Source organism: Canis lupus, chromosome 3, assembly GCF_011100685.1.
Source record: "Canis lupus familiaris isolate Mischka breed German Shepherd chromosome 3, alternate assembly UU_Cfam_GSD_1.0, whole genome shotgun sequence".
Taxonomy (NCBI): Eukaryota; Metazoa; Chordata; class Mammalia; order Carnivora; family Canidae; genus Canis; species Canis lupus.
In genome coordinates this window covers 3,005,158-3,021,719 of record NC_049224.1, presented here as the reverse complement: position 1 = coordinate 3,021,719, position 16,562 = coordinate 3,005,158, and the positions used below count along the sequence as shown (strand labels likewise).

The 16,562-nt window shown below is 35.2% G+C and overlaps 1 protein-coding gene across 1 annotated transcript in view; it reads left to right on the top strand.

The window, feature by feature from the left end:
- The window catches only part of FER (FER tyrosine kinase), a 434,848-nt gene that overhangs the window by 285,420 nt on the left and 132,866 nt on the right, over positions 1 to 16,562 (top strand). The window contains 1 exon segment of the mRNA NM_001003141.1: positions 1,051 to 1,145. Coding sequence (NP_001003141.1) covers positions 1,051 to 1,145 — 95 coding nt within the window.

Sequence of the window (16,562 nt, the reverse complement as noted above, 5' to 3'; positions counted from 1 at the left end):
ATTTTGAATTAAAGTCAAACCATTCTAAGACTTCATTTTTAATTCTTTGTAGAAGTTGCAAGCTCCAAGCTAAGTGACGATACTTTCCATATCTCTAGAATTTTTCCCACTCTATCTTTTCCCTTTATAAAACTTTATATATTTTCAATCTAAAACGTTTTTCTTAGAGCTATCTCTGCTTTAGTTGGGCTTGTACAAGACATTTATAAACTATTTTATCTTTCTCCCAATAGTCATTTTTTCATTCTTTTAGGAAAGAAAACTGCATTTTTCAAATATGAGTGAATTAATCTGGAATAAAATTTGGTAACAGAAATATTCAGAGTAGACAGGCCTATGAGGGAATATAATTTATTTTTAACTTATGCCTGGAGGGCCATGGATGAGGCTATGCTATTTTTATAGCTCTGGTAAAATTTTGTCTTTATCCAAGTAGAGTCCCTCTGCTTCAGCTCAAGTCTATATTGAAACTGTTACTCAATTATTGTTTAACCTTTGGTCAGTTTTCTCAAAACTCAAAAGTTATTATTTTGAAATTGAACATGATGAAGAGAGTATTTTATAAAACCTAACACGATGATTAGCCATTTGCATTTACTGATACGAATTAAATTATTTATGTATTTTCATTAAAGTATGTTCTAAAATACAACAAAACAAAAAGATGCCTTCCAAGCAGCTTACAGTTTTTGGTCCACTAATATTTGTCAGTTATGCTTTCATGGTAGTGGCTTAAACAAGATACTTTGAAGGGAATTATGTATGTTTGGGACTAAGTTGTTCATACTTGGCATGGTTGTTAGTTATTCAAAGGAGATAGTATATATTAAATGAAAATTTAATTGAATCAAGGAGAATTGTTTGTACCTGTAGTTTGCCAGTATTTACGAAACTTGTATACATCCTATCATTTATCATAATTTGGCTTCATACAAAAATTTTAAAAAGAAAATTATGTTGAATAAAGTATATTCTACTTGGCCACACTATTCATGATTTAATGCTTTAGTTTTTAAACGATAACTGTTTTTATACTTTTCTCTCATCCAGAATTCTCAAGCAATACGATCATCCCAATATTGTCAAACTTATAGGCGTTTGCACACAAAGACAGCCTATCTACATCATTATGGAACTGGTTCCAGGTAAGATTTTAGAGGTTTTCTCAATGACATTTTAATGTCATGTTTTATTATTTTTATACATTCAATCTCTTTGATTTCTCCTTGTAAAGTTCTCAACAATTCTGTTTAGCATTTTCCTGATGACAAAGATCTGTACATATGCTCGAAATTTTAAAGTCTGTTACTTTGCTATTGTCTAGAAAATGTCAGCCAACCTTTTTTTTTTTTGAGAGATTATTATAGTGCGATTACACATTGAATTTAATTATGTATGTTTTTGTTAGGAAAGCTGTTTATAAAAATAGTCTACTTGGCTTAACTTTATAACAGTGATAGTACTAACTTATATTTTGTTCCTTGTTATTTTCCAAGTACAGTACCACACATCCTCTTGTTTGGCTGTATATAAAATTCCATAGTGTTTTGAATTCCTTATGAACTACAAATGTCTTTCATAAGTGAACAAATAAAACAAGTAATTTGTTGAGGAATTTGTCCTCTATTTCTTTCTGGTCACTTTCAACACCTTCAGGTCTTATGGTTAACCACTTTTGCCAAAAATCAAGGATAACCTTGAACTGATGGAGTATATTTTTAAGTTACTATCTCGTATATCATCTTGGTAGAAAATATAAAATTTGATCGTGGTAAAATTTATAAATATTTAATAATTGACAAGGATTCGCTTAAACAAGTATTTGGTCATCTTAAATTTGAGGGGATGCCTGGGTGACTCAGTGGTTAAGCGTCTGCCTTTGGCTCAGGACGTGATCCTGAGGTCCCAGGATCCAGTCCCCCATCAGGCTCCCTGCAGGGAGCTTGCTTCTCCCTCTGCCTGTGTCTCTGCCTCTCTCTGTGTCTCTTATGAATAAATAAATCTTAAAAAAAAAAAAAAAAAAGAAATTTGAAGGAACATGAAAAATAGGTCTAACTCATTATACAGTAAATAAAACTGATATTATAGATTGCCCATTAGATATTGCTCACATAGTTCTATTATTTAAGGCTAGTTGTTCCCATTTTTATCACATTGATTTGCTTGCTATTGAAATAGTTCTTATTATTATATAACTGCAGGGTTTAGGATCATCATCCTTTACATCCTCATCAGGATAGCACTGTAAGATATATGTTTGCATGGTTTACACTATTTATGATCCATATCTTAAAGTAGCTTTCAATATAGTTATCAAAAATGATATGGTCTAAAATTTTAAAAATAATAGCTTATAGTTTTAACTAAATGTAATATACATATACATATTTTCAGATAAGTGCAAATGAAGTCCCCAGTTGTTAATAAGGGATGTTACTGAGAAACTTAGATTTGAAAGGTAGAGCAGAGTTGTTGAGGAAAGGTGATTTTGGTCTCAGCATGGATGACAAATGCCAGATAGTAGGTTCAACTTGAACAAAAGAAGATAGCTTTGCAGGAGAGGGAGGTTAGTGTTTATCTGACACTAATAACCTGTATTAATATTTTTAAATGAATGAGAATAATAGAAAATTAGAAAATTGAAAATGTAATGAAAGACAGAAAATTAAAAATGAAAATTTCCCACTCAATAATCTAACCCTCTCCCAAAGCTGATTGCTATCTAATTCTGTGTGTGTGTGTGTGTTTTTCCAGGAAAATATTTAATGCAGATACCTGATTTTTATGCACATCCTTTAAATTTAATTATAAAGATATACTCTAATACTCTTCAGATCTTTTTTCTCTTATTAATATAACTTAGAGTTTCATATTTATCCATATAATTCAGGTGCCCCTCAAATACCTAATTTTTAATCGGTGTAATTTGTCATTCATTCTTTTTGAAAATGACTTTGATATATTGACACTTTAAATATGACAAACTTTATTGTCTCTATTTTGACTTCTGTATACCCTTCTCTACCCTCTGTCCCAGTCAACCACTGAGGTGCCTTCTATTCACTATAAGTGAGTTTGTATTCTAGAATTTTATAAAAATGGAATCATACAGTCTGTATTTTTTTCTGGTCTGGTTTCTTTCATTTAGCATAATTTAAAAATTGATCCATTTTGTAATGTGTATCAGTTCACTTTTTATTGCTGAATAGAGTTCCCTCATAGGGATATACCACAGCTTACTCAGTTATTGATAGACTTTTGAGTTGTTTCTTGTGGGCAACTACAAATGAAGCTGCTGATAATATCCATGTACAAGTCTTTATATGGACATGTACTTTAATTTCTAAAATTCTAGGAATGGAATGAATGGATACTTGGAAATATGCATGTTTAAATATGTTGGAAGCTACTAAACTGCTGTCTAACGGGATTATGCTAGTTTGCATTCCCAATAGCAGTCTATGAGAGATCCCCTTTCTCCATCTTTTCATCAGCTCTGTCTGGTCAGTCTTTAGCCATCCTGATATTTGTGTAAAACCTTAATGTAATTTATTTTTCCTAATAATGTTGAGCATCTCTTTATGTGCAAATGTGCCGTTTGTGTATCTTCCTTGGTGAAATGTCTATTCAAATCATTTGCCCATTTTTAAAAATTGGGTTGTTACAGCTGAGTATTGATTCTTAACATACTCTGGATGTAAATCCTTTATTGGAGGGATGCCTGGGTAGCTCAGTGGTTGAGCATCTGCCTTTGGCTCAGGTCATGATCCTGGGGTCCTGGGATCGAGTCCTGCATTGAGCTCCCCATGTGGAGCCTGCTTCTCTCTTTACCTGTGTCTCTGCCTCTCTCTGTCTCTTATAAATAAATAACAGTTCCAATAAAGGATTTATTTAAAAGATGTTATTTTTCAAATATTTAATCTTGGTCTGTGATTGGTCTTTTCATTCTCTTAAGAGTGTCTTTTGAAAGCAGAGATTTAAAAAATTTTTAAAATATTTTATATAAATTAAATTTGCCAACATACAGTAAAATATCCAGTGCTCAGCCCATCAAGTACCCTCAGAAATTTTTAATTTTGATGAAGTTTAAATTATCAATTTTTTTCTTCTATAGATCATGTTTTTGTTGGTACACGTAAGAAAGTTTTGTTGAACCCAAGAGCACATAGATTTTCTTCTATGTTTAGTTCTATATGTTTTATAGTTACAGAATTTATAGTTGAGTTTGTGATCCACTTCAAGTTAATTTTTATATATACTGTGAAAAATGACTTGTTTATATTGTTGACACACAGATATGTAATTTTTCCACCACTACTTGTTTAAATATTTTTTCTCCACACTTATCTTCTTACCTGCATTTTTCACATATATGTGTAGATCTTTTCCTGGACTCCATTCTTTTCCATTGATCCTTTTGTTTGTCTTCGTGCCAGTACAACACCGTTTTGATGACTATAGCTTTATAATGTCTTGATATCAGGTAATGTTAGTCTTATAACTTGTTTTTTAACTGTTTTGGCTATTAGAGGTCCTTTGCACTTCCATATCAATTTTAGTGTTAGGTCTTCAGTTTCTAACTAACAATTTCAATCCTAGGTATTTAGCCAGGAGAATTGAAAGTGTTTGTCAATACAAGTGTATGTGGGTGTTTATAGCAGCATTCTTTATAATAGCCAAAAAGAAATAACATAAACACCCATTAACTGATAAATGGATATACAATGTAGTATATCCTAACAAAAGATATTATTAGCCAATAAGGAGAAATTAGGTAATGCATGCTACGGTATACATGAACCTTAAAACAAGTCCAATGCAGAAGACTACATGTTCTATGTATGATTCCAGTTCTATGAAATGCCCAGAAAAGACATCTATAGGTAAAAGGGATTTGTAGTTTTCTAGGGCTGGGGATTCTGATGGGATTGACTGTACACTTGATCCTTGAACAGCATGGGTTTGAACTGTGTGGGTCCATTTATTCAGATTTTTTTACAGTATGGTAAACATGTTTTTTCTTTTTTCTCTAGCACTATTGTAAAACTACAGTATATGATACATAGAACTTATAAAATATGTTAATCGACTCTGTTATTAGTAAGGCTTCTGCTCAACAGTAGGCTATTAGAAGTTAAATTCTTGGGAAATCAATAGCAGATTTTCGAGTGGAATGGGGTTGATGCTCCTAAGTCTGTTATTTAGAGGCCAGCTGTTTACAGGTATGAGTTTTTTTTTTTTTTTTTTTTTTTTTTTTTTTGTGATGAAACTGTCTCAACTGGATTGTGGTGAGAGTTGCACACCTGTAAAATTGTCAAAACTCATTGAGTTGTACATTAAGATGGATAAATTTTATGTATATAAACTGAACTTCAATATGGCTCTTAAAAAAAAACAAAAAAACAAAAACCCAAGAGCCAGGCAGTGTTGTGTGACCTTGCTCGACTTACTTAACCCTTCTGTGCCTTAGGTTTCTTGCCTGTAAAGTAGAGTTAATAGGTTTGTTGTAAGGTGTAATGTGCTGTGATTTTAGGTAAATACATATATACATGTTATGTATCTCTGTCTATAGTGTAGTGCTTCACACATGATGACCACTTTGTGTTATCATCATCATCATTTTTTTTTTCCGGTTGGCTAAGACAAAAAAGTGATTGATGAAAATGTCTGCTATCATCTAGCCCAAACTTTAACCCAAATTCTGAACGTGCCTCAATCCCTAACTCTACTCCTAACCCTAGATGTTCTAGCCAGGAATGACTGAGAACAAATTGGGAAGTATAACATTTGTTTTCAGTTCTGCTCTTTCCACCATCGTGTGTGACTATTCTGTTGATATGTTTTGTGTTTAACCTTCAAGAATTTTTTTTTAAAGATTTTATTTATTTATTCATGAGAGACAGAGAGAGAGGCAGAGACACAGGCAGAGGGAGAAGCAGGCTCCCTATGGGGAGCCCAATGTGGGACTCAATCCCAGGATCCCGGAGTCACGACCTGAGCCAAAGGCAGATGCTCCACCACTGAGCCACTCAAGTGCCTACAAACTTTCCTTATTATGTAAAATTCAAGCGGCTAGATAATTGGACTCTGAATTTTAGCTCTAACCCATATTATTGTAGTTGTTAGGAAAATGTTTAAGTTTGAAACCTCAGTTCTCAGACTACTTCAAAACAGTACCTTTCTGTTTTTTCCTCTTTATACAAGCACGATGTGGAAATAGCCAGCTAGTTTTATAAAAGCCTAATCTACAAATTTTTACACTTACATAAAATTTTATAGTTGTCAAAACATTTTAATATTAGGTCATTTGTTCAACCAGGCTATATTGTTATCTTCATTTACAAATGAGCTAAATGAAGTTCAGGGAGCTGAAAGTGACTTGTCAGCATTAGTTAAATAGCAAGTAGGAAAATAGTGATCTTTCTATTTTGTTATGTCTTTCAATTTATAAGTGGGTCAAAATATGTAATCCTTATATGAATTGAAAATACAAATGAAAATTCAAGCTAAATGTCTATGCAAGATCCCCTGTGGGCAAATACATCAATCTCTGTTCCATAATTTCTCAACCTTGTGCACAGATAAGTAAATAGCTTATTGCAGTAAACAGGGAAATTTTTGTTTGAATTACTTCTTTCTCTATTGGGAATCAAGCTGTAGAGGGAAGATTTAGGAAACTGGTAGGTTAAAAGCAAGATTTAATAACTGCTTAGTGTCTAATGTGCATGCCATTTCAAAACTGTATTATGCAGAGACTTAATATGCTCCTGTTCTCGTCAGATAACTGAGCCCTTTGAAATCATAAATCCAAAATATACTTGAACCAGAGCAATGTTTAAAGAGATTAGAAGCATTTGAGGATTCAAGTTTAGAGTGAATATGCCAAGATGATCCTGTCTTCATTTGAATCCTCTCTTAAATTACTAATACTTTATTTACTTGCTTGCTCATGAGTTGCTGGATAAGTAAAGTCAAACAAAAGGCAATTCTAAATGGCATTAGGAAAAACTAAAAACAAAAACAGAAAGCTCTAATATGCCAAAAACAAACCATTTTATTTTTACAAACATATCTAGTACTTAGAAATTAAAATGAGGGACACCTGGGTGGCTCAGTCAGTTGAGCATCAGACTCTTGATTTTAGCACAGGTGGTGATCTCAGGGTCATGAGACTGAGTCCTGCATTGGGCTTGAGCTCAGCAGGGAGTCCGCTTGGGATTCTCTCCCTAGCCCTCTGCCCTTCCCCACTACTCTCTCTTTAAAAATAAGTAAAACTAAACTAAAAAAAAAAAAAAAAATTGTAATCAAGGAAATTGTAAGAGGATTTTTTTTAAGTGATAAGCATAACTTAATATTTATGGTCTACGCAGGTATCATTTATTTTCATATATGTGGTTAAATTAGGGCTGCCACCAATTCCTGGATGAAGAGGACACTAAGTACCTTAACTTCTAAATGCAACAAAGTTTGTGCAGATCCTGAGTAGAGGGAATTAATTTTAGTAAGCCTTAGAAAATGTCAGTCTCCATGTCCTTTCACTAGAAACTTGTAACTGCCGCCTTCTTTCTGATCTGGATGTTCTGTGTTCAGAACTTTCTGGAACCAAACGTTAAATTATGTGATACATTCCTTAGCTCACACAGATGCTGCCCTTTGGAAATCCCTAAATTTATCTTAATTTTATAATTGCTTACGAACTTGAAAATTTTAGAATTATTAAAGAATTTTTTGTCAGGTTTTAGATACCATTAAAATAGATCTCCTCTCTATAACATGTCTTTTTAAAAAATGAGCTCATACAGTTTATATGGTCTAGAGATTTTTTACTTAGAAATCTCAACATGATTTTTTTTCTCTCCTAAATACTTTTAACCTCTCAACTGAAATATTTGCACTGCCAAAATTTCTTTTCTTTTATTTTTTTTAAGATTTATTTATTTATTCATGGGAGACAGAGAGAGAGAGAGGCAGATACATAGGCAGAGGGAGAAGCAGGCTCATTGCAGGGATCCCAATATGGGACTCTATCCCAGGACCCCGGGATCGTGCCCTGAGCCAAAGGCAGACACTCAACCACTGAACCACCCAGGTGTCCCAAAATTTCTTTTCTTTGAATTCAGTTGTGGGGTGCTTAGGTGGTTCTGTTGGGTGACCAACTCTTGATTTTGGCTGGGGTTGTGGTCTTAGGGCCTGTACTCAGTTCAGGATCTACTGGAGATTGTTTCTCCTTCTTCTCCCTCCCTAACTGTCCCTCCCCCTGCTTGCTTGCATGTGCTCTCTCTCTGCACGCTCTCTCTCTCTCTCTAAAATAAATAAATGAAGGGGTGTCTGGATGGCTTAACTGGTTAAGTATGGGCTCAGGTCATGATCACAGAGTCCTGGGATTGAAGGTAGAGCATTGAGCATTGGGCTCCGGGCTCAGTAGGGAGTCTGCTTATCTTTCTCCCTCTGCCCCTCCGCTATTCATGCTCTTTCTGTCTCTTCCAAGTAAATCTTTAAATAAATGGATAAAATCTTTAAAAATAAAAGCATTTCAGTTGATCATTTCTATGGATAATTTCACTAGTTTTTGCTGGGATGTTTAATTCTTTTTTAGTTTAAATTTTTAAAGATCTTATTTGAGAGAGAGAGAGAGTGCTAGCAAGAGCAAATATGAGCAGGGAGGAGAGGGGGAGAAGCAGGTTCCCTGCAAGCAGGGAGCCCAACATGGGGCTGGATGCCGGGACCCTGAGATCATGACCCGAATTGAAGGCAGACACTTAACCGACTGAGCCACCCAAGCCACCCCTGTTAAATTCTTTCTTTTTCAAAAAGAAAAAATTTATCCCTCCGGTTCATGACATTTTATATATATGATTTTAGTATTTATTTATTTATTTATTTATTTATTTATTTATTTATTTATTCATTCATTCATGCATGCATTCATGCATGTGAGTGGGAGGAGGGACAGAGGGAGTGAGAAAATTCTCAAGCTCGCTCCTCACTGAGCACTGGGCCCCATGCAGGGCTCCGTCTCAGGACCCCGGAGATCATGGTCCCAGCCTAAACCAAGAGTCCAATGTTTAACAACTAAGCTACCAAGGTGCTCCTTGTATGTATGTGATTTTTAACCAACTATTTCAGTTATGTGACATCACAGCTATGAAAGGCTATTCTGATAGTCACTGGAAATGACAGCTTCTGCTTCCTTGGGAACAAAGGTTCTGGATATTTGCCTGGCATTTCTCTCATCATAAATGTAGCAAGGGCAAATTGTGCTGAAAATGATTAAGGAAAATGCCTCCTGACATTCACTAACAGAGAGCCCTCAAAATCTGAAGAGGCACTTTGTCTTACGTGCATCTAACCCACGGCTGGTTGCATAGTAGTATCACTACACAGCCGGAAATTTTGAGCTGAAGGGAAAGGACAACATAGTAACTCTCAAATTAATACCTTTTTACTGAAAATTATAAGATGTTAATTCAGTGGCTGCATTTTTTTTGTTAATAAGAAAATTACCACAGAAGAACCTAATTTTATGGACTTCTGTTTGGAGCAGTTAACAGAGTACTCTTTTAAAACAACTTTGGTATGAATGAATCTGAGTGAAATAATTAGTGAGTTGTAAATTTCAGTTTGGGAACATGAGTAACTTTTAAATGTTAACTGATGTATCTAATGTTAGCATTTATTTTATAATCCAAGTATATTACATTAATGAAAAACAAAATAAATGCTGTCTGTTGCCATTTTCTTACAGATAATAGTTTGATCTAATTTAAAACACTGCCAAAACATTTTGAAAAGATAACATCTTTAAATCGATGTTTCTTTCTCAGCCAAATGACACGTTGGTTTGCCTTCCTGTTTCATTTGCTGCCTAATATCCCAAAGCAAATGCAGATGGAATAGTTTAAACGGCCATTTCTTCAGATGCTAAAAGCACTAACATCCTTTGAAATTACTTTATTGACACATGACATAAATCGATAACCACACATATGGCATTGGCAGTTTCCTATTGTTTTTCAGGTATGTCACTTTCTTTTAGTAGTGGATAATCTTTCCCTGAGGTGGAGCAGAACATTAAAAGCATGAACCCAGGAGGATATGAGAAATAAAACCTAAAATAAAATGTTACTGCTTCTATATCACCTTTTGGCTGGAGTGACTCTAAAGTGTACAGGGATTTTTTTTTCTTTTTATCAGTGAAATGAACAAAAGGTTGATATGTGGTAATAATAAGTTTTCTTGGTATGTTTTATGCATTGTGTGTATCTGAGCAATATTACTCATACGCTTTCTATGTTCTAAGCGTCTGATGGTGCTGATGCCTGTAAGTACCTCTTGCAAGGAGCAGATTGTCTGGTGAGCAGGACAGAGTGTGTTCTGAAGTATATATTCTTTATCTCAGATTGGGTTTTTGAAGTGACTTAGTGGTAGTTGAAGTCCCTTCATGATGGAAAGGGAAGTGTAGGATGAATGAATACCTGTGCCTTCTTTCACATGGACAAATAGTTCTTTAAGGTACTGATGGTTTTAACTGATTTTTTTGCTAATTGTTTTTAAGTTTTTGTTACTATACGTGGGAAAGTCTTAAAATTCTCAGATAAAGTTCAAAATACATTGTTAAAGAAGAAAATTTGGGGCACCTGGGTGGCTCAGTTGGTTAAGCATCTGCCTTTGGCTCAGGTCATGATCCTGGGGTCCTGGGATCAAGCCCCATGTCCAGCTCCCTGTCAGTGGGGAGTCTGCTTCTCCTTCTCCCTCTGCCCCTCCCCCTGCTCATGCATGCATGTTCTCTCTCTTTCTCTCTCAAATCAGTAAAATATTGAAAAAAAAATGCTTTAATGTCAAAAGCCTACTTATATTTGTTGCAAATGTTAGAAGTACAAACAGGACTAGTAAAACTGAAGAATTAAACTGAAATAAAAATAAAACTTTACGTGTAATGTCTTTACAAGTAAATGAGTTTTCCCTTATAACTTATCTAGTGAATATCAATCTGAAAGCTATTAGTATGAGATTTTTCCTATTTAGGGTTATAAGGTAAACAGTTAATAAAACAATGAAGAGCACAAACTATTTTTCCAATATTAAGACTATTGAAAATGGATTGAATTAAAGTTCTTAGAAAATACTTTGATGAAAGTTGAATAGTGAATATTTAGATTTTTTTCTACTTTCTTTGAGGTACCCCAAATGCTCAGACTAATTTATGTAGAAAGCAAACAAATGCCTCTGGTCAGCATTAGCCAAAGATACAGCAATGCTATCTTCTTACCATAATTTGTAAATTATATCCGTTTGTAGTTGTAAGTTATTCTTTGTATTCAGAAATGATAGCCAGACAAACATTGGCTGTTAGGTTATTCCCTCAACAACCAGTTGCTGAATGCATAGTATATATGGCAGGTACTGGGTATTTAGCGTCGAAGAAAACCAAAAGACCCCACCAAAAGCCCAAATCCCCTTCTCATGAAGCTTACGGTATATAGTAAGGGAAGAAATATGTTGGACAAATAAGTAAAATACATATTATGTTCAATAGCACGAAGAAATGCTCAAAGAGAAGAGGATAGCAATTTGAGGGGGGGAGGATGATTTTGAAGTCATTGAGAAAGCAGCCAGGGAAGGTTCAGTAGGGGCAGCGCATTGAGTTAAAAGCCTGAGGAAAGAGGGGAGAGCAAGCTACAGAGACGCTGGAGGATGGGCATTGCAGACTTGAGAGGCAGAGAGAGAGCAGTGGGGATGAGTGAGGGTGAGGGGAGAATAGTAGCAGATGAGGTTAGAGAGGCAGTGGGGTTCAAATCCTGCATAGCATGGGGTTCAAATGCAGCATGCTAGATTCTTGGTCTTTGTCTCCTTTCAAGGGTAAATGATATAAAGAGGGCTTCACATTTATTACAAATTTTGTGGAAAATGCTGGGTATCTTTGAGGCTCTCTGGGCCACATGGTCTTTACTTTGTTGTGCCAAGTGGTTGGGAATGTATATAGTTTTGCCTTCTCTTCCTTTCCCTTCATAAATTTGAATGACTTTGGGGAGGTGAAATCAATCTTCTTGCTAAATGTTCATTTTATGACCAGTCAAATTAATTACTTCTGAAAATCCATTATGCATTTTTCTTTTCTCACTTTTCCACTAGTTTTCTGGTCATATTTAATCTCTCTCTTCTCATTTAGGTATCCCTTTTTCCCTTACTAGGTTTTCAGATGCTGTGTAACATAAAACCTCTTCACAAATTCATCTTGAGAGATTGCACTTTATATTAAGCATTGTGTAGCCTCTTGTCATGGAAAATGTGAACATAATATTTGAAACTGTCATAACAAGGTTTTATGTATGTGGAACTCTCCTGTTCTTTATTTGCCTTCATTTGTCCTTCTCTGTAAAACTAAAGTAGATTGTCACTGGTGCCTATTTATGGGCATGAATTTCAAAACCAAGAAGAATGTGATTCAGTACCTGACACAGCTGGGCCTGAGGTGGAGCATCTAATAAATACACCTAGAAAATGTAACCTTTGCTGGAAAGAACAAGTTTGCCGAAATTGTTCTGTGTCAAACTTGAGAAAACAGTATTATATTTGACAGGTTTGCATTCAAAATGACAGGTTTTCTATAGAAAACAGATTAAAGAAGTGGCTTCATATAGCATCTTTAATAATTTTGTATTTTAAGAAATTACATATATTAAATATTTTCAGGTTAGCACCTGGTTTTTAAGATTTGGGTTTATTTTGTTTGGATTTCTTTTTTTCCTTCTCTTACATATCAGTCCTGTCTATGGTGGTACTGGGAAAATTTTCAAGTCTTTGATAAAGACTTCCAAATAAGCTACCAGCAAGTGTTGGATCTTTATATTTTTTTATCTTGGCTATTAAAATTAAGAAACCCTTCTTATAGCTAGTATCTATAAGGTGTTGAATAGAATGAAAGACTTTGATACCTGGCTTGTAGGTTTTTTTACATCTTTCAATGTGCTTTTTCAACATAAAGGATAGGTCATCATATATGCAATTTATAAATATGTTATAGAGATTATTTACTTTTAAGAGTTTATATTAAGTTCTTTTTAGATTGAAATTTCTAAGCTAATGAGGCAGTAACTTGAAGTAGATATATTCTTTCAAAAATATTCTAAACTAGTCAGTTTTGACAAAAAAATGGACTCCCAAAATGACTATTTTTATTAGAAACATATATCACCTTGTATTAAGTGATTTTGAAACTTAAAAATATACCTGTTACTCCTCATGATTTGTCATTCTTCATAAACCATTTATTGTAAGGTTTGGATTAATTACTTTATTTGATAAGAACTAGTTGATTAAGAGCTATGTTCCATATGCTATAAATATTGGTGAAAAATATATTGGTGATCTCTTCCTTCACTGAGTTCAGTGATGAGAGACATAAATATTTAAAAATAATTTTTAAATAAACTTATTATTGCAAACTGCTGTAGAAAAAGATTTGCTCAGAGTTGGTAAAAGGTGGCATCTAAGAGGCCTGAGCAAAAGCGACATCCATGTTAACACCTGAAAGGTAAAATAACCTGCCTTTGCAAATTGTGGGTAAAGGCACAGAATAGCAAGCGCAAAAGACATTGGTAGGAATGGCTTTTGTGTTCCAGAAACAGGAAGGAGGGTAGAGCGACTGAGGCACCATGAGCCCAGGTGATGAGGTTGGAGGGAGGAGAGGTGGAATGATGAAGGGCCTCCTAGGTCAGGGTAAGCCATTTTCAGTTTAATTCCTGCTACAGTTGTGTTGTAGGTGGTAGAAGAAGTGTTACTTTCAAAGAGTATGTAGGGAAACACAATGAAAGACCCCTTTTCTATCCCTGCGTATGTTTTTATGCCCTGCTCGCTCATTGTTTTTCTCTTCATCTGCTGCCACAAAGAGCACTTTAGGAAAAATGTTTGTACATCTATGTTTACTCACGTGAAGATAAATTTTAGGTAAATTCTACTGTTTATCTAAATAGGTATGTTATAGGAAAAGTTCATGAATATTTCCCAAACTTAATGTCTCTGAATCAGCAGTTCCAGAAGCATCCAATTTGCACTCCAGAGATTTCTCTAAAGAAGCTCTTGGCTCCTTGTGAAACCTGTTGTTCCAGAAGCCTTCAACAGTATTTTTGCATAAAAGTAGGTCCATTTATAAGAGATGAGTTTAGGGCAGCCTGGTGGCTCAGCGGTTTAGTGACACCTTGCAGCCCAGGGCGTGATCCTGGAGTCCCGGGATCCAGTCCCATGTCGGGCTCCCTGCATGGAGCCTGCTTCTCCCTCTGCCTGTGTCTCTGCGCCTCTCTCTCTCTCTCTCTCTCTCTTTCTCTCTCTCTCTCTGTCTCTCATGAATAAATAAAATCTTTTAAAAAAAGTTTATAAATGGTCAACAAAGCCCCATACAGTAATCATAACAACACAGATTTAAGTCTCTATGAATAAGACTATCAGAAAATATTCTTATCTCTATATAGTGTCCCTTTCTACCAAATTAATATCATCCCAATATATTTGATTATGGAATGAGGATTGCTTTAGAAAACTTATTTAAGGAAGTTCAGTGGGAAAAGTCCCCCAAAGTGTTTGAGACCTTCATACTGATCAGTTATCACAACTGGTATTTACCAGCTGTCTCGTTACTCACTATAACGTTACAGTAAAAGAAATGCTCCGTGGTATTCAATGTGCACTCTCTCATTTGGAAGCTGGGGTTCTTTAGAGTGACTTTTGCCGGTGTAACTATGACCACTATGGCTCTGGAGCCTATAGGAGTTTGTATTCCTACTCTGTCACTTTCAGCTGTGTGACTTTGGGAAAGTCACAGTCTCTGTAAGCCTCAATGCCTTTACTTATAAAATGAAGGATGAGAATAATAATGTTTCCAAAATTAAATGAAATAACATGTGTAACGAGGGTGGCACAGTTCCTAACACATTCTAAGTTCTTAGTAAATACTATCTGTTACTAAGTTAGATTCTTCTGAGCTGAGACTAACATTAAGTAGACTGGATTTTCAATTCAATGAGCTATCAGATTCCTATAGTGCCCAGATATACCAGAGTAAACAATATCCAACCTTTGAAAATTGTCAGTATTTTCAGAGCATTAGGAGTTACTTATGTAGGCCAAAACCATTGAGTGCAAATGTTAGTTGACTAATTAAAAATGCATTTGAGGCATTCATTTCTTTTTTTTTTTTTTTTTTTTTTTTTTTTGTGTGTGTGTGTGTTTAGGAATAACTGTTTTTTTTTTTAATTTATTTTTTTATTGGTGTTCAATTTACTAACATACAGAATAACACCCAGTGCCCGTCACCCATTCACTCCCACCCCCCGCCCTCCTCCCCTTCTACCACCCCTAGTTTGTTTCCCAGAGTTAGCAGTCTTTTTGTTCTGTCTCCCTTTCTGATATTTCCCACACATTTCTTCTCCCTTCCCTTATTTTCCCTTTCACTATTATTTATATTCCCCAAATGAATGAGAACATATAATGTTTGTCCTTCTCCGACTGACTTACTTCACTCAGCATAATACCCTCCAGTTCCATCCACGTTGAAGCAAATGGTGGGTATTTGTCATTTCTAATAGCTGAGTAATATTCCATTGTATACATAAACCACATCTTCTTTATCCATTCATCTTTCGTTGGACACCGAGGCTCCTTCCACAGTTTGGCTATCGTGGCCATTGCTGCTAGAAACATCGGGGTGCAGGTGTCCCGGCGTTTCATTGCATTTGTATCTTTGGGGTAAATCCCCAACAGTGCAATCGCTGGGTCGTAGGGCAGGTCTATTTTTAACTGTTTGAGGAACCTCCACACAGTTTTCCAGAGTGGCTGCACCAGTTCACATTCCCACCAACAGTGTAAGAGGGTTCCCTTTTCTCCGCATCCTCTCCAACATTTGTTGTTTCCTGCCTGAGGCATTCATTTCTTTTTCTTCCTACTTAAAGCATTACCAATTACATTTTAACACTAGGGTGTTAATGTGTCAGTAACTTTTTCCTTCATATTTTTAAATAGAAAAACTTTTCATTTTAGGAAAATAATATGCAAACACAGAGTGTCAGCAGTTTTCAGTGGATCAGACATTTTATCTGAAGTTAACCATAAATGTGCAAGGGAATATGATTGAGATGAAATCTAAAGAAAATACCTATTTGTAATAGGAAAGAGTTTGGAAAGTAGTTCAAGCCAAATCATGTTGAAACTCAGAAACTCATAACGAGAAACAGACAAGGCAAAGTTCGAAGACAAGTGGATACTAAGTAGCTGGTTTGGAAGACAGGTGATCTTTGGAGAGCTCAAAACCTGTCAGAGATGGAGAGGAATGAATAAAATAACGATTTCTGAAATGTGTTGGGATGTATAGAAAACCAGAGTACATGAGACAAGGTTAGATGAGGAAATAATTTGGCTGAACTGTCTCCACCCCCTGAGTGTACTGAAGATAGATTTATGAAGAGCTTAATTTTAATAGTTGAGCTGGGAAATGATTAAGCTCTGAAGAGTGGTTTTGGATCCAAGTTAGGATGGTTTCTGGACATATTCCAGGGAAGATGACAAGGTTT